The sequence below is a fragment of the Gadus macrocephalus genome, chromosome 23 (genome assembly GCF_031168955.1).
Source record: "Gadus macrocephalus chromosome 23, ASM3116895v1".
NCBI lineage: Eukaryota > Metazoa > Chordata > Actinopteri > Gadiformes > Gadidae > Gadus > Gadus macrocephalus.
In genome coordinates, this window is record NC_082404.1 from 9145785 (window position 1) to 9170690 (window position 24906).

General features: G+C 45.5%; 1 protein-coding gene across 7 annotated transcripts in view; it reads left to right on the top strand.

Annotated features, from left to right (window-relative positions):
- The first annotated feature begins 1582 nt into the window (after positions 1–1582).
- cacnb2a (calcium channel, voltage-dependent, beta 2a) overlaps positions 1583–24906 on the top strand; it is a 63204-nt gene continuing 39880 nt past the window's right edge. Inside the window, exon 1 of one of the 7 annotated variants that reach the window (XM_060045575.1) lies at positions 1583–1768. In XM_060045575.1, coding sequence (XP_059901558.1) covers positions 1721–1768 — 48 coding nt within the window. In that variant the 5' untranslated portion in view covers positions 1583–1720. Of the gene's footprint in view, positions 1769–7664; positions 8415–10747; positions 11204–12750; positions 13143–17169; positions 17472–20548; positions 21912–24906 lie in introns of those variants that run through there. The other 6 variants (XM_060045576.1, XM_060045578.1, XM_060045573.1 and 3 more) reach the window with 6 other exon arrangements.

The following is a 24906-nucleotide window of genomic DNA, read 5'->3' on the forward strand; positions in this document are numbered from 1 at the left end:
GTTGCTATGAACTACACGTTTGGTTGCTAGGGAGGTCTGGTTGCTAGGGGCTACAGGTTTGGTTGCTAGGTAGGTCCGGTTGGTATGGAAAGGCCAGGGTGTAGGACAGCTCTGCATCTGTTTTTTGTCTGGAGAGAGAGAGGGGTGTGTCTGTGTGTGTGTTTATACTTATGGCAGTGTGTGTGTGTGTGTGTGTGTGTGTGTGTGTGTGTGTGTGTGTGTGTGTGTGTGTGTGTGTGTGTGTGTGTGTGTGTGTGTGTGTGTGTGTGTGTGTGTGTGTGTGTGTGTGCGCTTGACACTTGTCCAGTTCTCCTTTATGATGTTTGGTTAAAGCCTCTGCAGCAGAGGGAGAGACACTGCACCACCAGAGTCACTCTTCCTCTCTCTCTCTCATACACACACACACTCATACATTTACCCACAACAGACCACCTCAGTGCGAGTCTCTCTCTCCCCTGGCCGCCGAGGGGGGCGAGTGAGACAGCAGCAAGTGAAGGAACCGTCTTGACAGGAGGTAACCTCAGGGAGAACACAAAGGAGATGAAGGACGGACGGAGGCAGACACAACGGAGGGAAAATGGATAAAGAGGAGCAGGTAGGGGACGGAGGGCTGTAGAGAGAGGGAGGGATGTAGAGAGAGAGGCAGGGACGAGGAGATTCTGGAGGTCCGAGACCAGATATCGGAGGAGTTGGCTGGTTTAGCAGCAGTCACCCGAGGACATTGTAACTCCTCCTCCTGTACCCCCTCTGTCTGCTCCCTATCGGACCAGGCGATGAACTTACTGTGACCCGAGTCTAGTCTAGCTGGGATCCAAGACGATAAGTCTTTATTAATCCTTTGAGGGAACCTCAGGACTTATGTTGTACCACTGGGATTCACCTAGTGTTGCCAAGCTAGGCAGATAGCACTGCCAGCAAAGCCCTATTAGCGTAACCCTATTAGCATATCCCAGCTAGCATAGCCCACCGAGTTTAGCCCCACCAGTGTAGCCTAACTTGTGTAGCCCAGCTAGCGAAGCACTGCCATCGCTCTCCCAGTGTAGCCCAGCGAGCGTCGCACTACCAGCGGAGCCAAGCTAGCGTAGTGCAACTAACATAGACCACCTAGGTTAGCCCGAATACCGTAACCCACCTCGCGTAGCATTGCTAGCATAGCCCAACTAGTATAGTGCAACTATACTTGAATGTATGTGCCCACCTATGCCAACCTAGTTTGGCCCAGCTAATATAGCACTGCAGACGTAGCCAAGCTACCACAGTGCAACTAGCGTAGCCCACCTAGTTTAGTCCAGCTAATGTAGCGCTACTGGCATAGCCAAGCTAGCATAGTGTAAACTAGTGTAGCCCACCTAGCATAGCCCACCCGGGTAGCCCAGCTAGCATAGTGCACACAGAAGGACAGAATAGAAAGAGGGAAACGGCGGCAAGTTATCCATCGCCTCTGTTCCCTCGGTCATGGAGCTGGACCGGACCTGACCCGGGGAGCCTTGAGGATCCTGAAGGTGTTCCGGTTGGGGGTGTGGCTGGACTCGTGGGAGGGGTTGGAGGGTAGGGTGGAGGTTAGGGGACTTTTTTTGGGGGGTTTTAACATCCTGATTGGGTTTGGACTTCGTGGTTGCGTTTGGACTTCTTGGTTCGCCGGCGTGCTCAGCCAGCCAATCACAGGGACGGCTGAGCGTGGGCGGTGGCAGCTCGTTCCTCGACCACCCCGCTCCTCTTCATGCCTTGCTGTGGACTCGGCCATCGTCGGAGTGCTCAGCTTCCAAACGTAAGTCGGACCACAGCTCGCACGCCCCAGAGAGTGGGAGCGAAAGAGAGAGAGGCACATTGCACATGTCTAATAGACACATCGTGATATCCCATAATATTCTTTTGATTGCTTCGCCCTGTTTTGATTGGGTATGGTGAACCAGGAAGGTCTGATCATTATTTTATTCGCTGCTTGCCCTGGGATGGCAGAAAGATTGATGAACTATCAAGCCACGATGTGTGTGTGTGTGTGTGTGTGTGTACGTGTGTATGTGTGTGTGTGCATGTGAGGTTGTGTGTGTGTGTGTGTGTGTGAGTGCTCCTCAATGTGCACTAAGAGAGATGAGATGTCCGGCTGACTGATGGCTTTGTGTTGGTAATTCATGTTCTCCCTTCAAGTCTAATTCTGTACTGCAGGTTATCACCACAAGATGGCCATGGAGGACAGCCATTTACAAACACTGGGGTGTGTGTTTGTATGTTTGTGCGTGCGTGTGTGTGTCTGTTTCTGTGTTTGATAGCCAGGGTGGAAAGAGAGATGACATTTTAAAAAGCTGAGCGCTGATGATGTTTTTATACGGGTCATTTCCTGTCTGGATGATGATGTCATCGGTCGGAACCCAGACAGAACTGCACTTTTGGAACAGAACGTTCTCCGAGCACACGCACGCAGACTCATGCACACACGCACTTACCTACACACACACACACACACACACACACACACACACACACACACACACACACACACACACACACACACACACACACACACACACACACACACACACACACACACACAGTGTGGTTCTATTGGCTGGTTTATTATATAATATAGGAGGCTTTGGTTGTCTTCGAACATTCCCAGAACATTTCTTCAATATTGATTGTAATTCCTGGTTGGTTCTCAAGCACTGGATGAAAGAATACCATAGTTTGAATATATGTTAATGACAACTGGCTCAACCAAGCAGATACCGGCTGCGTGCCCTCTTTTTTACAACTTTTAAAATCACATAAATAGTAATGGATCATTCAATACAATACAACTGAACTACTACTTGAGTGTGTCAAATACCATCATTCATATTTGGGAAGCCGAAAGTGATTAGCCATTGAACCATCCAATCAGTGGTTTTGCCAGGCAGATTACCCACAATGCAGCACTCTTGTCCTCATCACTGCCTCCATATGTTTTTAATATACAGACTAGCCAACAACCCTTTAGCATCTGAAATTGGTTGCAGCGCAGCACAGCTCAAAGTTGCTGCCACAGGGATACTGTCCTATCCCATCACCTCAGTAACTGGGATGATTGAAACCAGGAGGGCTTACAAACAGAACCCACCAGCTAGCGACGAGTTAGCTAACAGAATCCCCCGGTTATCGAGCAATTAGCTAAAAGTTAGCTACTAAAATCAACAAGCGAGCTACCAGTTTCAATGTGAGCAGATTGAAAAACTGAGACCTTTTGAGGTTTGGCAATCCATGTATCAACTAAATAGCTGACGTTATTATTTCTGAAATGAAAAAAGGACATATATCCGGGACTAAACGCTGCCAGACCAGACCAAATCTGCTGGGTTAACGGCGACTACGGACATCATGGCCATGCCCGAAGCAGACCATGCCATGGCCATGCCACAGTGCATTCTTGAGTAACCAGGCTGCTGGCCCGGCGAAAATATGTCTGACCTTCTACTTAATTACTAGGGTTGTGCATCTCTCCTTTATAGAACGATCCGATACGTATCTAGCTACTTGCGCTACGATACGTTTCAGGGATTATACATTTGAATATGGAACGATTTGATGCGATTCGATTAATTATTCTAACGATCTGGTGGGATTTGATGAGATATGATTAGATCCGATAGATACAGAAAAAATATATTTTTCAACCAAACAGATCGCTGATTTTTTTTTTTTCTCTCCAATCAGATTGCAGTCAAATGTATTCATTTTGAGCGATCTGATTGTTACATTTTTTTGAGAGATCTGATTGGTTGAATTTCTTTCTACATTTGGAGCGTTGATTGGTCCAAATATTATAACGATATTGTAACGATATCAAAATAATTTTGTTGTACTCAAATTGATCACTAGGAAATCTTAAAAATTACATTTTGGGAGGAGAGTTCTAGGAAGGATGGGGAATGTGTTATCTCGTTGGTTACGACACACGGCAACTTGGTGATCATTTTTAAAGCTAGGACCGTTTTGTTATGTATGAGAGTCATAATGAGCGATGATGTACATAAAATGCGCCTCACACCATGGAGTTATGCTTTTACCTTAACCCTCTCTCGGACTAAGCCACCAACGTCAACTGCTGCCCAGACGGATTTCCACACATAATCACAAACCTCGCTGCCGGTACCCCTTGGTGCCATGTGAAAGTATCTCTCAAAAATAACTTTGGTTCAGAGCAGAGTTGAAGGTTCAAAAACATAGGATTCCAGTAGAATAACAGCCCTATTTGAGTAACATTGACAAAAGGGCATATATTACTATTTTGAAGATCTTATAAGTCATACTGTGTTTAAAAAATAAATACAACTATTTTGGGTTCACTAACCACTTATTATATTATTAGAATCCTGTTAATTCTTTTTTGGGACAGCTCCAGCTGGGGAAAGGCCAATAGTCACGGAGAAAACAGTGATACCTGGTCACCCTGTACCAGTTAGCTACCAGAATCCACCTGTCACCAGTTAGCTAGCAGAAGCCACCAGCTAGCTACCAGATTCCACCCTTTAGCTAACTCAGATGAGTTGGCCAATTCAGAGCAACAATGATTTATGGTATGAGGTCAGAGCCTGGAGATTAATAAATACTCTCATGAGGTTACGCTGGTGTACAACATTGCATTTTATGATATGTTTAGTTGTTATGAGGTTTCGCTGTGACATCATCGTTCGTGAGCCAAAATATTTATAATACCATTCAGGATTATACATGGCTATGCAGATATTTCCAGTCTCGACCACATCGATCGTGTGGGAAGCTACTAGCCATTACTGCAGCAACTGTCAAAGATAAGTAAGTTGGATAGTCCCTCCATCGCTTGGAGAATGTTATTTTAAGAAATAGGTGAAGGGCGTCCATGAGGGCTCCATAAGGTTTGAGTTCCCTAGGAGCCGATGAGCTCATTGTGTAGTAGCAGTGAGCAAACCTCTCTCCTACCTAGAATTCCCAGTTTTCCAGGCTCTGGGATTGAAGCCCGCTCCGGGAGCGTCACGTCTGGAGCAGAGTTTCCTTGGCGTTGGACTCTGCGTTCCTTCCCTTTTCCAGGGAGTACGGAAAAGTCCGGAAACAGAGCAGCTCATTAACCGCGGAGGCCCCCAGGAATGTCTCGGCTCTCGATGGGGTTTTATAGTTTTTATATAATCTGTTATATCACTCAGCAGCTGGAAAGGGGCATGGATCTCTGTGGAGGCCTGGGTTGTGTAGCATAGCCTAGCCTAGCTGTACATTACCTAGCCTAATGGAACATAGCCTAATCATGTTATAATAGCCTGGCATAGCTCAACGTTGCCTAGTTTAAAATATTCTAACCTAAATGATCAGTGCTAATTAAGTCACACCCAAATGCTTTACGACTGTCGATGCTGTATTTATGATAATTGCTTGTCCAGTAGCATAAAATGATGACACTGCTTTGTACTTGTATTTCAAAGAGTATATAAAAACACTACAGCATGTGTATCACAACCTGCAGGCTGAAGTAAATAGGTCAGTAGTAAAACCTCTTGATTGGTATTAGAAACCATGCTCATTGTAATTCCATGCCAGATTCTCTCTTTCTCTCTCTCTGTCTGATTCTCACTATCTCTTTCTGTATTTCTGTCTCTTTCTTTATCTCTCTGCCTCTCTCTCTGTTTCTGTAGCTCTCTGTCTCTCCATTCTCTCTCACACTCTCTCTGTCCCTCTCTGTCTGTCTATCTGTCTCTTTCTCCCTCTTTATCTCTGTGTCTCTCTCCCTTTCTTTCTCTCAAAATTTGTAATCATCTCTGCCTTCCCTTCGCTTTATAATCTCCTTCGTCTCCTTTTTCCTTAATCTGAGAGAGAGAGATAATTAAATAAGATGAAATGAAAGAGGCAGAGATGGAAATAGGGATATAATGGTAGAGGAGAGAGAGGGAATTGAAAAAGGATAAATAGAGAATGACGAGACTAAGAGAGTACAAGATTAAATAGGGTAAAGAACTAGAAGAAGGAGATGGGGAGTGGGGGAGGGTCTGCAGAAGGCTTGGAAAGCCACATCGTTTGCAGCATCAGCATAATTAGCATTGTTAGCATCATTTGCATCGTTAGCTGGTTGGGGGCCCCTGGGTTGGCCCCAGGCCCCTATGCAGCCTTACCTCCGCCTCCCAGGGCCTCTAGACCGTCGACCCCCTCCCAGAGACCCGGACCAGATGTTCTGTCGGCCAATTAGGAGAACGAGGAGAAGCGGGGCTCTGGTATAAACTGGAGGAGACTGGGAGTGTTGACCCGTCTGGTATTTATCTGGCGTTGCGTCAGAGCAACGCATGTTTAGAATCAGATATCATACATCCCATTAAACATGGCAAATAATTTTTGAACTGGTTAGCTCAGACATTTATTCAGTTACTGGTAATTGTCGAGCAGGTCGGGGATAGACAGTACAGAGACAGGTCATTAAGGATCAGGTCGGGGATAGACAGTACAGAGACAGGTCATTAAGGATCAGGTCGGGGATAGACAGTACAGAGACTGGTCATTAAGGAGCAGGAAGGTGTTTGACAGTACAGAGACAGGTCATTAAGGAGCAGGTCGGGGTTGGACAGTAGAGAGACAGGTCATTAAGGAGCAGGAAGGTGTTTGACAGTACAGAGACAGGTCATTAAGGATCAGGTCGGGGTTAGACAGTACAGAGACTGGTCATTAAGGAGCAGGAAGGTGTTTGACAGTACAGAGACAGGTCATTAAGGAGCAGGTCGGGGTTGGACAGTAGAGAGACAGGTCATTAAGGAGCAGGAAGGTGTTTGACAGTACAGAGACAGGTCATTAAGGAGCAGGTCGGGGTTGGACAGTAGAGAGACTGGTCATTAAGGAGCAGGAAGGTGTTTGACAGTACAGAGACAGGTCATTAAGGAGGAGGTCGGGGTTGGACAATACAGGAAGTTTGTTGAAGTAGAGAGGGACTTTCTTGCAGCATAGAAGCGCCGGGGGGAATCGAACATGCGTCTCTGCTGGGCGTATTTGCTACATGGTTTGACATGTGTTGTGGTGATATTCCTCCCATCCCCTGGCGAGGTTCCAGGGACCACTCACCTCCCCCATCTAGAGGAGGGGTCATCTCTTCTGACTGGGCCATTTTAGGTCAACAGGATTTAACCAAAGAGCCAGCCGGCGTTGGAAAAGGACGAGCGAGATAGGCTGTTAGTGGGAGAGAGAGAGGGAGAGACAGATAAATAAAGAAGATTAAAATATATGAAAGGGTTGGCGTGAGAGCTCCTAGTACTGGTATGGGGACAGAGCAGTGGTGGAGATGTCCTGGTTCTGGTACTGGTCTGAGACATCAGCCCATATCAGCCGATCCTTTAATCAATAATCAATCATCAGCTCGGATGATTTACAAACAAGGCTCATCTTAGTTCAATCAAATCAAATCCAAATGTATTTAGAGCGAAACAGCGTTGCAAAGTGCTTCACAAGTGAAGCGACAACAGGGACAAGAATTCAGTTAAAAATAACATCAAATACCAGTAACAAAGGCTTTGCTTTTGGTTGTGAAGACACACGTGTGGGGTTCGTAGAAAGTCTAGTTCTCAATGCGCTGCCCCTGGCCTTAGGAGGTCGCCTGTCGCCTGGCAAGTGTCGTCGTGGAAACCGGTTGCTCCCAGGTAGAGCGATGTTCCCCGGAGAGTAGGGCGGGAACTAGGGAGGGAGAAGGAAAGGGAGAAAGTGCTAGGTAATGAGTGGGGGAGAAGGAGAGAGAGATGCAGACACATCAGTCTGCACTCTGAAGAGAGTAAATTAAAAGTGTCAGGGTTGCATAGATTATTGTTTTCATGCCCTATAGAAAAAACACTATTTTAAGTTCTAGCGAAGAGAGAGAGGCTGCTTACAGCGAACCTCGATTTACCTGCTCTGAGGAGGAGGTGGGAGGAGGAGGTGAGAGCGAGTAAGCCTGCCCTCTCATATAGTTCACCGCTTCATTCGTCCTCTCCGTAAGCCTCAGAGATCTGCCCTGTGATTGGCTCTGTGTGGAAGGGAGGGGCGGGGTCAGACCTGCTGGGATGTTGAATATTCATACTCAGCGTGAATACATAATCAGTGTCCTAGATGGAAGGAGGATTTCCTCTTGGACCAGCTGGGGTTGACATAGAAGATCTCTGCTGGGATACTCTGCAGTGAGCGGGAGTTGGACCTGCTCTGATCTCTGCTTGGGTCTACGTGGTCCTCTCTGGTCCTCAACTTCGTTGATGTTGAGGTAGTCTGCAGTTTTGGGGGATTTGTGGTTGTCGTCTCGTCGGAGGGTGAAGGGAGGCTCCATGGGTGTAGACCCCCACCCTGCTCCCACCTGCCCAGCCTCGTGGCAGCGAGTGTGGGGCTGATCGCTGCCCAGCAGGGCCTCCCCCCCTGCCTCCGGGGCCGTCGCCATGCCCAAGACACCCAAGAACAAGAACGTCTCCTGGGTGAGTGAGCCCTGGATGTTGCGCTATTACCAGTGCTGTGTTCTGCTTTCCACGCTCTTACAATTTCTTAAGAACAAATTCTGATAACTTCCACTTTTAACACAGTACGTACAATATCAATTTAAATATTTATATCATGGAGAGTTGGGAAGATCTTTTTCTCAGATTAACTGAAATCATCGCTCTCATCAGGTGTGTGGTTTTCAGTGCTCATTTGTGCACTGGTATCACTGTCAGTGTGTGTGTGCATGTGTGTATTAGTGTGTGTATGTTTGTGTGTAACTGAGTTTGTGTATGTGTGCGTGTGTTAGTGAGCGTATGTGTGTGTGTTACTTAGTGAATGCGTGTGTGTGTGTGTGTGTGTGTGTGTGTGTGTGTGTGTGTGTGTGTGTGTGTGTGTGTGTGTGTGTGTGTGTGTGTGTGTGATTCTGCAGATCAGTGCAGAGATTAGTGACTGAGTGGTTTTTGCCCGAGTGGCAGCAGCTACTTGGTGTAATAGAGGTGTGTGTGTGTGTGTGTGTGTGTGTGTGTGTGTGTGTGTGTGTGTGTGTGTGTGTGTGTGTGTGTGTGTGTGTGTGTGTGTGTGTGTGTGTGTGTGTGTGTGTGTGTGTGTGTGTGTGTGTGTGTGTGCGTTATCATCCGTAGATAGTGTACTCTACATCGCCACCTGTCTCTCCATGTGCAGTACTTCATGTCACACATCTAGCATTCACTATCTGATCTGAGACTGCATGGGGACGGCGTCTGGCCTGTGATGTTGTAGGTCATGACACGTTAGAGTGTGTGTGTGGGTGGGTGTGTACTTTAAATGAATGCGTGTCGGCGTGCTCTCCCTATCGCTCTCTCTTTCTTTCTCCATCTGTCTCTCACCCACTCTTTCACAGACTTTCTCTTTTTCATATGTCATTAGAATTTCGTCACCTTTACTCTCGTTTACATTCTCAGGGAACCTGGACAATAATTAGTATAGACGATGCAAAAACAACACAGACGTTGAATGACGGGTCCAATCTAGTTCTGATGACACAAATGGTGCTCTGACATGTACATGGCCAGCTCACAGACCCTCCTGCCCTCCAGGGTGGGGACCATGGAGAACGGTTCTGTTGATCAGAGGAGCCAACCAGCAGAAACACACTCTAACTGTTTGTAGTTATCTTATAAAATAATTTATGTTGTGATATTTATGAATGCTTTTAATGCTAGGGTTGAACCTGTTAATGTTACGTCAATAGTTTAAAATGATTTGACCTGCTAGAGAGAACTCACGAGTGAACACATTAGTTAACAGTAAACCTGTGGTTAAAATACAAAAATGACTTTCTATTTGAACCACACAGGCTCCTCAACCAGCCCAGTAAAAGGTCTCCTCAGTTTAGAAAACATTTAAAAAATAAATAATGTTTGAGGAAAAAGCTCTTCCCTCTCAGACACAACTCCAGAGATGGAGATGAGTCTTGCCATCTGTGTTGGCGTCGGTTCAACCGTTATATCAAGATTACGTCCACGGAGGCTGCGGTGCGTGAGGCACCAGATACTTCTCCCTATAAGCACCTACCGCTGCAAACCCTGGCTCACCGAGTTACACTGTTTATTAAATGGAGTTCAGACAATGTTATAAAACACAGCAAATACGTTCAGATGTACTCTTGTAATCCAAAATGAGAAATGTTACAGGACTGTAATTCGCATTTTGAAAAAAGGATTAAAATGAGATATAAAAAGAAAGTAAGAATAAATATCTGCCGTATATAATCTAATATTTTACTGCGAAGAGCCAATTCTGAATCAGAACAACACAACAGCAGGCCTGTCTGTGTCCTGGGCTGATTTGGAGACAGGGTTTCAGAATATGGAATGACAGGAGAATTGGATGAGATTAGAAGTGGCTTTTACTCTGCGCTCAGCTGCACTGCTCTCTGTGATGTCACCAAGCCCCGCCCCTTCCTGGATCAGCTGTCCAATCAGCCTAATGACAGCCGAGCTCTGACCACTGGCTTAATACTCCAGATGGTGCTATCACTGTCTGTCTGTGCACTTCTGTACTGTGTGTATTGTGTGTGTGTGTGTGTGTGTGTGTGTGTGTGTGTGTGTGTGTGTGTGTGTGTGTGTGTGTGTGTGTGTGTGTGTGTGTGTGTGTGTGTGTGTGTGTGTGTGTGTGTGTGTCAAACAACGTCTGCCAGTGGCTGCAGGTCATGGCTGTGGTGACAGATGTCACACCATTAAATTAAAACTAAAGCGTTCAGGACACAAACACAACACAACACAAACACACACACACACAACAACTCACTTATTCTTATGTTTCTCCTGTAACTTTGTGTGTGTGTGTGTGTGTGTGTGTGTGTGTGGGTGGGTGTGGGTGGGTGTGCGCACATGCAAGTTGTGATATGGTCCATGTGTATACGTCTGTGTTGGTCTATCTTGCATCCATGTGTGTTGATCTGTGTGTGTACCCAAATGTGTGTGTTAACGCGTGTGTGTATTTTAATCTTAGCGAGGCAAGGCGTGATTCTGTTCGTTAGATCAGAGCTAAGCGGCGAGTGCTTCATCTCTGCTAGCCGCTACGCTAGCGCTGCAATGCTTTGAGGGTTTTTTGGCGGGAAACGGGCGTGCGAGGCGTTATCCCGTGCAATCTGATAGGTTGGTTAGACAGCAGCCGGGGGATTTGCATAATTCATCGGCAGAGTGTCTTTGGAACTACCTCGCGGCAACAGGTGTGTGGTCGGCGTGGAGACGGGTGTCGACGGCAACGCTGGGGCACGGAGGACATGTCTAAAAAGGCCAAGGTAAAACCGGTGTGAAGTGAAGTAAAGTGTTGTGAACCGATTGACAATGCTCTACTTCCCATGCAGCACTTTACATCACATGTCACACGCCAGTCTGCGGGTGTTCTTGCAAAAGACTTTCGAGTTTCAACTAAAAAGAGTATTTTCAAACTCTTCAAGTGTAAATCTTGTCCAATCAAGTGTAGGCGGTTGTAGCGGGAATGCTAGCTCTCCCAGCGTAGCCCTGTGAGAATGGTAGCATAGCATTAGCGATGGCTAGCCTCTCCCTAGAGAAAGGGACGTCTGTCTGGAGGTGAAAGAAGATCTGCAGTCTCGTTTTACCCTCTCTGTGCAGCGGAGACTCTTTGAGAAAACACCAGACACCAGTGGTCTGGCTAAGCCCTGTTTTATTATGGCTGGTAGCAATGCTAATCTCTGCTAGATTTTCACAGCTCTTACTGTCCAAACTGTGGATGATTGTTCCGACTGAGAGATGTTGGAGAGAGGTTTGGAGCAGGATTAGTCTAGTCTCGTGGTCACAGTGTTTGAGTCACAGCTGAAAGGTTCTGTGTTTTGATTCCCAATGCCCATAACCTACCTTTAGGCATCCCAGAGCAAGATGCCCCCATAACCCACTACCTTCTCCTTAATGACATGGATCTGAATTTACTGGGAGTCTCTTTGGATAAATATGTCTGATAAAAGACTAAACATTGTAGAGATATTAAGGGATGTTGATTTCCTCTGTAAATCTCTGGGTTTCTGGATTGGTTGAAATCTGCAGATTAAAATCTCTTTACTGGGAACAATCTTGATAAGACAGTAAGCAAAGCCATGAGACAGCTTGGACCTACCGTACTATAATAATACCCTTTAATATAATACTATAATATTTATAATACTATTACTAAACTATAGACTAGACTATATACTGTACTTTAATTATATTATATCTGTAATATAAAATACTAATATTAACTAACTAAACCACTGATACAGCTTGGACCTACTGTACTATAATACTATAATAATAGTACTTTAATATTCTGTACTAAACCATACTATGCTCTTCTGTACTATAATACCATAATATAATTATTATATAATAAAATGTATATATATACCTTACTGCACTATAATACTATGATATATATATAACATATAAAAGTATACACTCCTGTACTATACCTTTTTGCATAATAGTACTGTGGTACCATACTGTATCATAGTGTACTGCAGTACCAAATGGTACTGTATTATTTTTTACTGTAGGAAAAAGTGACTTTTAGGAAAAAGGTACTTGTTCACAAACAAGCAAAGTTATACTCCAGTGAGACTTATCATGAATCATCAAACAATAGTTGTGTAGTATAGTAGCACTGTGGTGCCTGTGTGTGTGTGTGTGTGTGTGTGTGTGTGTGTGTGTGTGTGTGTGTGTGTGTGTGTGTGTGTGTGTGTGTGTGTGTGTGTGTGTGTGTGTGTGTGTGTGTGTGTGTGTGTGTGTGTGTGTGTGTGTGTGGGGGGGGGGGGGGGGGTTCAGGGTTCATGCTCAGTGATAACATCAATACATTGAGTGTCCCACATCCCCATACAGGACACATGACATGAGTGTATGTGGTTGATGCTTGGAGATAGATCTTGTCAGTTAGTCAGTTTGTGTTTCTAGTTGCTGGTTGTGGTAGGGAAGATTAGTTAGTACTTTATTAATCCCACACAGGAAATTTGCAAAGACTAGTTTTTCAAAGTAGTAGTTGCTCTATACTGATAGACAGATTAGTCAATATTTTTGTATATTTGTCAGTTGTTAGTCAATGGTTGATACGTGAGTCTATTCAGGGTTTGCCATAGTTACGCTGGCAACCCACTGCTCACCTGCTGGTTAACTAAGATGATCTTTAACCAACCGGGTGTTCTGGACTGGTTTCTCGTCTCTCCCTGGAGGGAACTCTCAGCTTTCAGGGTAAGACCAGTCGAGTTCACCTCTCACTCCTCCAGCGCCACCACCCCCAGAGATGTGAGTCCACCCCTACAGATACAGCTAAGGTCATGTAGCGACGGAGTCCTATAGAATAAAGATCGTTGGAAAAACCTTTTGTGTTCTTTTGGTCTGTTTTGACCTAATTGTGTGTAATGTTATGATATATACAACAGCGTAGATTCACACCAAGGTGTGTGGCTATGGCTATGTTGTCAGTGGAGCAAGTAGATCAACAATTTTAATTATGTGTGTGCCTTGATGTTATCCCACTGAATTCTGGGAAGTATTTGCTTAATTTGGATGAGATTTATGTCTGTCTGTCCAGCTCTCCTCATGGCTGTATTTGGCTCATTTGGTATTTATTTTTTAGTTTGTTCTATCACTTATCCACCCTCTCTCTCTCTCTCTCTCTCTCTCTCTCTCTCTCTCTCTCTCTCTCTCTCGCGCGCGTTCTCGCTCTATCTATCTCTCTCATTCTCTCTCTCTCGCTCTATCTATCTTGCTCTATCTATCTATCTCGCTCTATCTATCTATCTATCTATCTATCTATCTATCTATCTATCTATCTATCTATCTATCTATCTATCTATCTATCTATCTATCTATCTATCTATCTATCTATCTATCTATCTATCTATCTATCTATCTATCTATCTATCTATCTATCTCAGCAGTCAGTGGTGGTAAGTAGCATATACAATGGTCAATAAATCAGAAGCTACGGCGGTGTGACACAATCCTCCATCCATCAATACTCATTTAGCTCACAGTGGATGCCGTGCAGAAACCAGGAAACGATACAATACAGCTGAGGTTAATAAATAATTAACTCTATGAGACAGCTTGAAGTACAATTAAAAAAAAATCCAAAATCTCAGCTTTACCTGGGGACATAGGGCGGAGCTATGGATAGTAACTGACGCATCAACACAGCAGCCAGGTAAAGTTGAAAAATCAGCAACCTGACATCAAAGATGCAACATATCTTGGCATTATGTACTGTACAATGCTAATGACAATGCAAGGGTCATCTACATTCCAGAAAAAAACACACAATATCAATAATAAATGCAAAAAATCGAAACTTGCAAAGGTAAATATTGGCCTAAAATGAAATTTAGAATATGAGGTGAATGTATGTTTATCAATATTACAGTGTGACATCCAAAGTAATCTAAACAAAGCCTTTTTTTGGCAGCGGTTGCTGAGCTAGCTCCAAGCGCTGTATTAATTTGGTTACATGGGAAGTGTATAAGCATGTCATCTGCCTAATGGAATATCTGGCAGGACCAGCCCTTCACCCCCAACCCCAGACAGTCAGTCAGACAAGACAGAATACAGACCTCCCGTGACGTTGTGTTCTCAGACGTTGCTTTTGTAAATGTGAGCCATGAAATGCCTTTCAGATACACAGAGCATCACATGGCTATACCCATGTGATGCTGTTACCCTCAGGATGTACAGAACTCCAATAAACCATTCACACTCCACAGCTCTAATGATTCCTTATAAAGGCCATGGTTAACTTGCTAGCAAGCTGTTGCAGTGACGGACTGTAGTTTGTTGTTTTGTTAAAAGCACTAAACAAAGTCTCTGAGAATCAAATTCATGAGCGCCTTGCTTTACACAGGCATCTCTTATAACACTTTACAAAGACATCTCTCATATTGTGCTAGTTTAAAACATCTTATTCAGACATCTGTCACATGGCGCCAGCTTAAAAGACTTTACACAGACAACTCTCACGTCACGTAGTGCTGGCTTAAAACACCTGGCTGGGCAAGATTATTTGGCTGTCCTTGGTTGTCGTTTGGAACTACAGGTATATGGTGGCTTCTGGACCGTTACCTACAGTGGGTGGTTAGTGGTGGAAATTATGACATTGAGTCATTTTTCAATTTATTTTTACTCAATAATGTAATATCTGTGAATAAGTATAACGTTTTTGGACGGATCTTTTATTTTTAACACCAAATATGATTATAGATACATTCTTTCTGATATACACACACATTTTCTTTTTTAGAATGGCTTTGATAAATTTGACTGTTAAGTACTATATCCGCTTTGTCTATGTCGTTGTTGTCTGTATGTGTGCACGTATGCATGCATGCGTGCGTGAATGTGTGTTTGTGTGTGTGTGTTTGCGGCCATCTTTCCTCACGGCCGTCCTGCACCCTAATCCGTACTGCGGGGTTAACGACGAGCCACATTAATCTGGGATTGGGTCTGCGCTGGTCATCTCATGAAAACATAAATCTGTACTCTGCTGCAGCGGGATTACAGGGAGCGCTTCAATAAACCCTCTCCTCTCTACCGCCACACACACCGCCGGCCACAGGACCAAACACAACACTTCATGGGACCACGGAAGGACAATGTCCTTGCAGTCAAACGATGTGAACAGAGGACGCAATGTTTGTGTCCTTCTTTAATTTGACCTGATAAACTGTGTGTGTGTGTGTGTGTGTGTGTGTGTGTGTGTGTGTGTGTGTGTGTGTGTGTGTGTGTGTGTGTGTGTGTGTGTGTGTGTCAGAAAAACCTTATTGCTTCTCAACAGTGTGACTTGAGGACATAAAGAGGAGAAAAGTGCACTGTGTTTCAGTGCAGATTAGGAATGGTTTATTCTACGCTGCTTGTGCTACACATTGTATGAATAAGACTTGTGACTATCGAGGTCTCACCACATAGTTTCACAGACTGCAGCCATGTGCTTGCTTGCAGCCATGTTCACAATAGCCCCTGGACTAGGTCACATAAGCCCCTGTTGTTGATGTTTACATTAGCTGCTGTGCTAGCTTACATTAGCTCCTGTGCTAGGTCACAAAAGCCCCTTACCTAGTTCACAATAGCTGCTGTTCTATGTCACATTAGGTCCTCTGCTAGCTCACATAAGCCCCTGTGCTAGGTAACATTAGCTGCTCTTAAGCACAAACACTGGAAGCTTGTTTAAAAGTCATGTTACCACGGCTGTGCTTGTCCTATTACGTCATAGAGATAGATACTGTGTGTGTGTGTGTGTGTGTGTGTGTGTGTGTGTGTGTGTGTGTGTGTGTGTGTGTGTTTGAAGTTGAAACTCCAACTGAACCCCAGACAAGCTCCACCTCTGATCTCCACAGATGTGATATTTTTCTGTGGCCCCCACAACGCAACTTCCTGCCAGCTGACATGCAGTTTTGCTTAGCTGATTGGTCGACAGGTTGAGGGGTCCGATTTTTTCAGTCATTAAGGTTCTAGGGTTTAACGATGATGCACCACTGTGTGTGTGTGTGTGTGTGTGTGTGTGTGTGTGTGTGTGTGTGTGTGTGTGTGTGTGTGTGTGTGTGTGTGTGTGTGTGTGTGTGTGTGTGTGTGTGTGTGTGTGTGTGTGTGTGTCGGGTGTGTGTGTGTGTGTGTGTGTGTGTGTGTCGGGTGTGTGTGTGTGTCGGGTGTGTGTGTGTGTTGTGGTGTTTTGGGGGCTCTCGTGGAACATATGTGCTTCCTGGTCCTCACAAGGCACTTAATTACTTCCCGAAGGTTGTAGTGTGTGTGTGTGTGTGTGAGATACTTCCCGCAGGTTGAAGTGTGTGTGTGTTGTGGGTAGTTTACATGTGTTCCTCTCCCTTGAAGAGATTTCTCTTTGAGGGCGGGGGGCCTCCAACACACACGCACAGACACACACAAGCACTAGAACCAACATACACACACACCAGACATAAAACACAGATATTGCTGCCTTTGCTGCTTTCTGGAATTTATACTAACCCTGTTGGTCAAAACTTCCTAATAGTGTGTGTGTGTGTGTGTGTGTGTGTGTGTGTGTGTGTGTGTGTGTGTGTGTGCGTGTGCGTGCGTGCGTGTGTGTTGTGTTTCGGTGTGTTTGCGTTTGTGTTATTTTGTGTGTATGTGTATGCATGCATGTGTGTTCCAGTGCGTGTGTCGTGTATGTCTTTGCATGTCTGTTCCAGTGGGCGTGTGTGTGTGTATGTGGGAGGAGAAGTTATGGTCTGGTGGGTGGGCTGTGGGCGGGAAGACAGTCTCAGAGCGAAGCCCCCTTCTGCTCCTCCTTCTCCACCTCTAACTTCTCCTCCTCCTCCATCGTGGGAAAGAGGAGGTCTCGACCGAACCACAGAACACACAAACTGAAGTCCACTGAGTTACCTCGTGTTGATACCCTGAGGAACCAGACCGCTAGTTGTAGCAGGAGGTCCTGGTAGGAGGAGGAGGAGGAGGAGGAGGAGGAGGAGGAGGAGGAGGAGATGGGAAGTAGCTGAGGACTGGTTCTGGTGCAGGACAGATATGTATCGGTCGACCAGTGAGGAGTCAGATCTGGTGAGCTCCCCCCATGCTTGAACACACACACAGACACCGACGCACAGACACATAGACAGGCAGACACACACCACACACACACACACACACACACACACACACACACACACACACACACACACACACACACACACACACACACACGCACACACACGTTTATTTATACAGCCTGAAAGACTTTTCTCTGTCTCACACACTAGCTGTTGAGTTAAACTCTTCAGTGTACATTCTTGGACTTTTTCTACAAAAATAACTCTCTCCCTGTCTTTCTCTCTAAGTCGCTCTCTTTTTGTCTTTTCATTGAAAAAACTAAGAAGATGTGAAAGCAGATCTTTAGGGGGACGGTGTAGTCTGGAGGCATGGGGCTCATTAGGGCATCAGCTCACCAGATCTACGACTTCCTATTATTGTACCTCGTCGTGTTTTCCGGAATGTTCGCAAGCCGTTGATCAGTAGCGGTTTGTTTTAGCATCTCGTCCGTGTCTTTACGACAGCTCACACGCGACCCTTGCTCGCAGCCATGCCAAGTGCGAGGCTACTGAGCCGTCTGTGTTTAGGTTAATGAGTTTTACGCTGGTGTTTATGTTAAGGGTTAGCCACTAGTTTTTAGATTAAATAGTGATCCATCAGTGGTTAGGTTAAAGAGTTTACTGGTAGTGTTTAGGTTAAAGAGTGAGCCACTAGTGTTTCGGTAAAATAGTTAACCGCTAATGTTTAGTTTAAACGTGTTAGCCACTAGTCTTTAGTTTGAAGGTTAAGCCACTTGTGTTTAGTTTAAAGAGTTAAACGCTAGTGTTTACGTTAAGGTGTTAGCCGCTAGTGTTTAGGTTAAAGAGTCTATTGTTGAGTAATGGCTGGACAGGAGGGACAATATCCAAACCCACATAATAACAAAAGTGGAACATTGACTTAACCATCTGGAACAGTTGTTATTCAGTAGCTTGAGTGCTAGGCGTTTTTGGATGTGGAGCTAGCATCCTAGCAGTGTTATGAATTATAAGAGTGACTGATTAGCATCAAGCTACACAGTTTAGCAGCGACGGAGGTTTCAGGTATCTTAACTTTATCTTAATTTCCTTTTATGACCGTGTGTGTGTGTGTGTGTGTGTGTGTGTGTGTGTGTGTGTGTGTGTGTGTGTGTGTGTGTGTGTGTGTGTGTGTGTGTGTGTGTGTGTGTGTGTGTGTGTGTGTGCCAAGACTATGAATTCTGACTGAATTCAGGCAGGCTCCCAGTTATGTTCCTATATCATGTCCTTTAGTGTTCCTGCACTATTGAAACTATGGTATAGTACTAACTATAGTAGTATACTAAGTTTCCTATGTCAAAATGATAATCCTATATTTACTCTTTAGTCTTATATCGTTTCCTGTAGTCACTATGACCTATACAATCTCTTTCTCTTCTATATCATATCCTATTGTTACTGTCCTACATAATATCCTATACTAATTCTGTCCTATATCACATCTTATAGTAACTCTGTACTTTATGATATCCTAAAGTAACTCTGGCTTATATAAATTCGAATCCAATCAATTTGTAGAGCACATTCTAAGGCAGTACCAGACACAGTGGCCACAAATTGAAGTAATCAAAACATATCATACATATGCACGCACGCACACACGCACACGCACACACACACAAACTCAAACAATCCTCACAAACGTTTTTCACCTGCATTTATAAGTGTTGGGGGTGCTGATCATGGGGCAACAACTGCAAAGGCCCGGTCTCCCTCGGGCTTCAATCTAGAGCGCAGATTGAACAGGAGGCCCTGGTCAGGTCAGGTGACCTGAGGGCCCTGCTCAGCTGACCTGAGGGCCCTGGTCAGCTGACCCGAGGACTCTGGGGGTCCCAGGGGTGTACAGGAGCTCTGATGGATAGGAGTGCGGGGTGACGTGGTCCCTCTTGCTGGAGCCTGTCAAAAGCTTTTCTGCCTCAGCCTTATCATATCCTGTATCCTCCTATAACATATGATCCACAGTGTTCACCTAGAATATTTATTGCATTATTAGTTGTTGAAGGACTGTATAGTCGGAGTATTAATGCTAGTATCTGGGAATACTTGTCTAGGTACAGTGCTTGTATAACGTTTCTACTGCCACGCCACACGCCGATGACCATAGCGCTTATTATCTCATCCCATAATAACCCACCCTCATCAATCAGCCCCCTCCATCCTTCTGCTTCAAATGCAATTTCAACCGCCCAACACACAGACCCACACTCACCTAAACGCACACACACGGATGTGTAGGTTCTGCATATACATCTATGCAGAATGTGCTTGTCCGGCGTCGTCTCTGTGCTGAAATGTGATTGGCTGCCATGCCTGACTGATGCGTGACGGGACACTTGGCAGAGGGCATGCTGGGTAAACACTTTTTCACTGTCTTGTCACCTTGACGTTCGTACAGCGAATCACCTTCCAGCTCCCGTATACACCCCCATACCCAACCACCACCCATTTACAGCTCTATGTATGCACCCACACACACACACACACACACACACACACACACACACACACACACACACACACACACACACACACACACACACACACACACACACACACACACACACACACACACACACACCCACGCCCACACTAACTCTCTCGCTAGGTCTCTCACATACAGACAGACACACACACACACACACACACACACAGACACACACACACAAAAACTAATTCTCGCTAGGTCTCTCAAACACGCACGCTCACACACACACACACACACACACACACACACACACACACACACACACACACACACACACACACACACACACACACACACACACACACACACGCACCATCTCATCTCATACACATACTCTCCCTGACTGCTCTCTTTCTCTTACACAAACACTTTAGTACACTCAAACATAAATCCACCCAAACAAGTTTTCAACAGAAAAATGCACTCTCTTGCTCTTTCACTCTCGCTCTCTCACTCACTCGCTAACTTGAGCGCCTCTCTTTTGTCATCTTCTTTTCCTTTTTCTGTCTCTCTCTCTCTCTCTTGTTCTCTCTCTCTCGCTCTTCAGAGGTTGTATCAGTCTCTGCAGGCTTCCTGTCTGGGGAGGAAGTGAAGGCTGTGATCATGTTAAGTCCTGCGTGAGGCGTGTCATGGCTGGCTGGTTCTCACCCTCTCCAATCACACAGAGCTCTAAGTGAACCGGCTCTGCTCTGAGGAGATTGGTGTCGACAGCCGGTTACTCAGTCAGTCCAACCCTCAGTTGCTGAGGGTTTGAAGACACGCAGGGCCACCGTACTAGATTGTATTTCTGATGGCTGGGCTCTGCTTGTAAGAAAATGCTCCACACACACACTATAGAGCCCACTCAGAGAAAGAGAGAGAGAGAGAGGACAAAAAAGGAAAAAGAGAAAGATAGATTACAACGAAGGACTGTTAGAAAAGGGTTGGCAGGTAAAAGAGCGGAGTGGAGTGAGAAGGTAAGATGGTAAACAAGGTATTCCATCAACGTGTGTGTGTGTGTGTGTGTGTGTGTGTGTGTGTGTGTGTGTGTGTGTGTGTGTGTGTGTGTGTGTGTGTGTGTGTGTGTGTGTGTGTGTGTGTGTGTGTGTGAAAGTGTGTGTGACCAGGAGAATAGATGGGGGATGTCAGTGGGTGATTTAGAAAGCACTTTAACTATCTCCTCCTTCAGCCTCTCCCCCTGCTCCTCCTGCTCCTTGTATGTCATACTGTCATAGCCCGGTGGCCCATCCCAGGTCCAGACCACGATACCAGTCCGGCTCTGTTCTGATTGGCTCTCTCGTCATTCTGGTCGAGAGGTCTGCTGATTTCAGGCGCTAGCCTTACCTTTTGGTCGTGCTCATTAGCAGAGTTAGCAGATGGTTGGTCCTAACGTGAGGTGTCTGAGCTGGCCGCAGGCACCTCCCTGTCTCACCCTCATCGGCGGCGCCGTCCCCGTTGCCGCGGTGATAACCCTGACTCCATCAGGATTCTCTCTTTCCAGCCTCCAAGGGCGATCCGTCCTCGTCATTTGAGACACTTTCTGGAACCTCAGGAGCAGGTTCCTCTGTGGACACTGAATGATGTGTGTGGTGCATTTTCAAACATGCGCATGTTGTGAATGACATGTTGAAACTGAGCGGGACGCAAACACCAGCCATCAGAAAGAGAATCCACTGTCAGGGTCCTGTGTGTCCTCCAACCCTCAGAAACATGTGACCAGTAACCCGCTGTCCTCACACTACCCTCTGCAGAACAGCGCCGGTGTACTTAGAGCTCTGTGATCGCCGTCGGAGAGGGCGACAACCAGCCAGTCTCACGCAGGACTTAACATGATCCCAGCCTTCACTTCCTCCCCAGACAGGAAGTCTGCAGAGACTGATAGAAGAGAGAGAAAGAGAGAGAGCGAAGGCAGAGAGGACAAGAAAATAACAACAGAGAGGCACTTGACTAGTACGTTTACGAGCAACCAAGAGAGAGAGAGAGAGAGAGAGAGTGCCTGAGCACGTTTTTCTGTGGAAGACGTTTTTGTCAAAGTATGTTTAAGTGTGTTGAAGTGTGTGTGTGTAAGAAGAGAGGAGTGAACGAGAGTATGTGTGTGAGAGTGAGGGGGTCTGTGTGTGTGTGTGTGTGTGTGTGTGTGTGTGTGTGTGTGTGTGTGTGTGTGTGTGTGTGTGTGTGTGTGTGTGTGTGTGTGTGTGTGTGTGTGTGTGTGTGTGTATACATAGAGAAAAGCGCCCCTTGAGTTTTGAGAATGAGAATGATGGGGGGGGTGGATGTGGTGTGGGGGTATATACGGGTGTATACAGGAGCATGAAGGTGATTGGCTGTTTGGACGTCAAGGTGATACAGACTATAGGTCTGTGTTCTGGTACCTCAGGAGGATGTTCTAGAAGCTGTCAGTCTGTGTTCTGGTACCTCAGGAGGGTGATTTAGGAACTGTTGTCTGTATTTAAGAACCTCAGGCGTATGTTCTAGAAGCTGTAGGTCTGTATTTAAGAACCTCAGGCGTATGTTCTAGAAGCTGTAGGTCTGTGATCTGGAACCTCAGGAGGATGATCTAGAAGCTGTAGGTCTGTGATCTGGAACCTCAGGAGGATGTTCTAGAAGCTGTAGGTCTGTGATCTGGAACCTCAGGAGGATGTTCTAGAAGCTGTCAGTCTGTGTTCTGGAACCTCAGGAGGATGTTCTAGAAGCTGTAGGTCTGTGTTCTGGAACCTCAGGAGGGTGTTCTAGAAGCTGTAGGTCTGTATTTAAGAACCTCAGGAGTATGTTCTAGAAGCTGTAGGTCTGTGTTTAAGAACCTCAGGAGTGTGTTTTAGAAGCTGAAGGTCTGTTTTGTTGCATTTTTCATTTGGTTTGTTAGTGTTCATGGAGCACTTTTTCAAGCAAACCAAACAATGTAAACACATGTCATGCTGTTGAGCGGGTTTCTCGTCTATTGGACAGAAAATACGTGGGAAACGCACGTTTCTTTGGTATATTTTTTACTTTGCTTTTATGTTCGTAGTGGTTAAAAAGAATACAAGAAAGCAGACAGTACGAGCGCCTATGTAATGTCGCTGTCCAAAAGTCTGACGAGAATCAATTCAATGGAGACTGGACACAAAAGTATGCTTTCATTTCAGTTTCATTTCAGTTTCTCCAATGCCAAGCCTGTGCCTAGAAAATGTACCGAAGCTGTTACTATGTGCAAAGAATACCATATTAGCGGGGATTATAAGTCAAAACACGGCATGTTATTGGTAGCTCCTCCCCTCCTAACAGTGTGGCATCCTTAACACTGATGCATTGATTGGCTGTTCGGTACAGCATCAGTCATCCACCCTCATAAGGGCCTAGATCAAAATAGAACTCAAGCGATGTTCAACTGGGGGTCAATTCTTTATTTTGACATTACATTGGGGACTTTCAGAGTGGGCCCAAGACTGTTCAATGTAATTAATAAATATATAAACAAAGAATATTTTCAATTATAGAACAATCTGGAATCTCAGGAGAATGTCCTAGAAGCTGTAGGTCTGTGACATTCAGAATGTTAATACGAAAATAGTTTTCCTCTTCCTCCCTTATTTGCATATTGTACCAGATTGTTTTTTTTTATGTGATACTCTTTTGCCCATCTGCTTCAGTGAGGCTGCAGATTAAACCAACAAAAGTCAAACAAAGTCAAGCCTTTATCAAAGACATGTTTTAGTGCAGGAAGGTCTTGAAGACTTATTTCTTTGTCATCATATACTTTGTGGATGTGTGTGTTGAGACGTTAGTCCAGAGATGTCTTGTTACCACAGACCACAATGGTTAGTTTATGCTTGTCATTCGATCATCCAAAGTCAATGCCAATTCTGTCCATTTCTGCTGATAATCATGTTTTCCTTTGAGCTACCCTTAAGTTAACGCATTTCACAGGAGCCCCAAAACCCATTCAATTGGACCCTTTGACCCTTCGACCCCATGACGTTTATGCAGAGCTGTTGTGTAGTACACGTGGTGGGGCTGGTTTTGGTGTGTGCAGGACGTGAAGTGGTAGGTAGAGGTGGTGGAGTGGAGGGCGGTGGGGGAGGTGTGGTTGGTGGTGGAGGAGGTGCTGGTAGTTGATGGTGCGCGGAGGAGATGAAGGGGCGTAGGTGGAGGAGAGGTGGTGTTGGTGGCATGGGCGGAGTAGAAGGGGTGTTAAGGGCGAAGGAGACTCTGGTGGTGTGGGCGGGGGAGAGGAGATGGTCCCTGGCTGCTCGGCTAAGACCGGAAGGTTTTAATTAAACCACAGCAATGAGCCTCCATGGAACAGGATCACAGCAGGCTCCATCTCTCTCTCTCTCTCTCTCTCTCTCTCTCTCTCTCTCTCTCTCTCTCTCTCTCTCTCTCTCTCTCTCTCTCTCTCTCTCTCTCTCTCTCGCTTTCTTTCTCTGTCAGCCTTCTGTCTCTCTGTCTTCTCCATCCTCACTCTCGCTCTCTCTCTCTCTTTCTCTGTCTTACTCTCTCTCTCTCTGTCTTACTTTCTTACTATCTCTCTCTGTCTCAATGCCTCTTTCTCTCTCTTTCTCTGTCTCTGTTGCTCTCTATCTCTCTGTCTCTCTCTGTGTCTCACTGTATCTTTCTCATTCTCTCTCTCCCCCTCTATGTCTCACTGCTTCTCTCTCTCACTCTCGCTGTCTTTCTCTCTCCATCTCTTTCCATCTTCCTCTGTCTTACTTTCTCTCCCACTTTCTCCATCAGCTGTTTTCATTCTATCTCCCTTTGCATCGATATCTGTTCTCCCTCTTTGTGTCCCGCTCTCTCACTCCCCCTCCCTCTTTAATGGCAAGAAGTTCTATTTTAATTCTCTCTCATCTCTCACACTCTCATTCTCTCTGTATTTATCTTGTTTGTGTGTGTGTGTGTGTGTGTGTGTGTGTGTGTGTGTGTGTGTGTGTGTGTGTGTGTTCGTGTGTGTGTGTGTGTGTGGGTG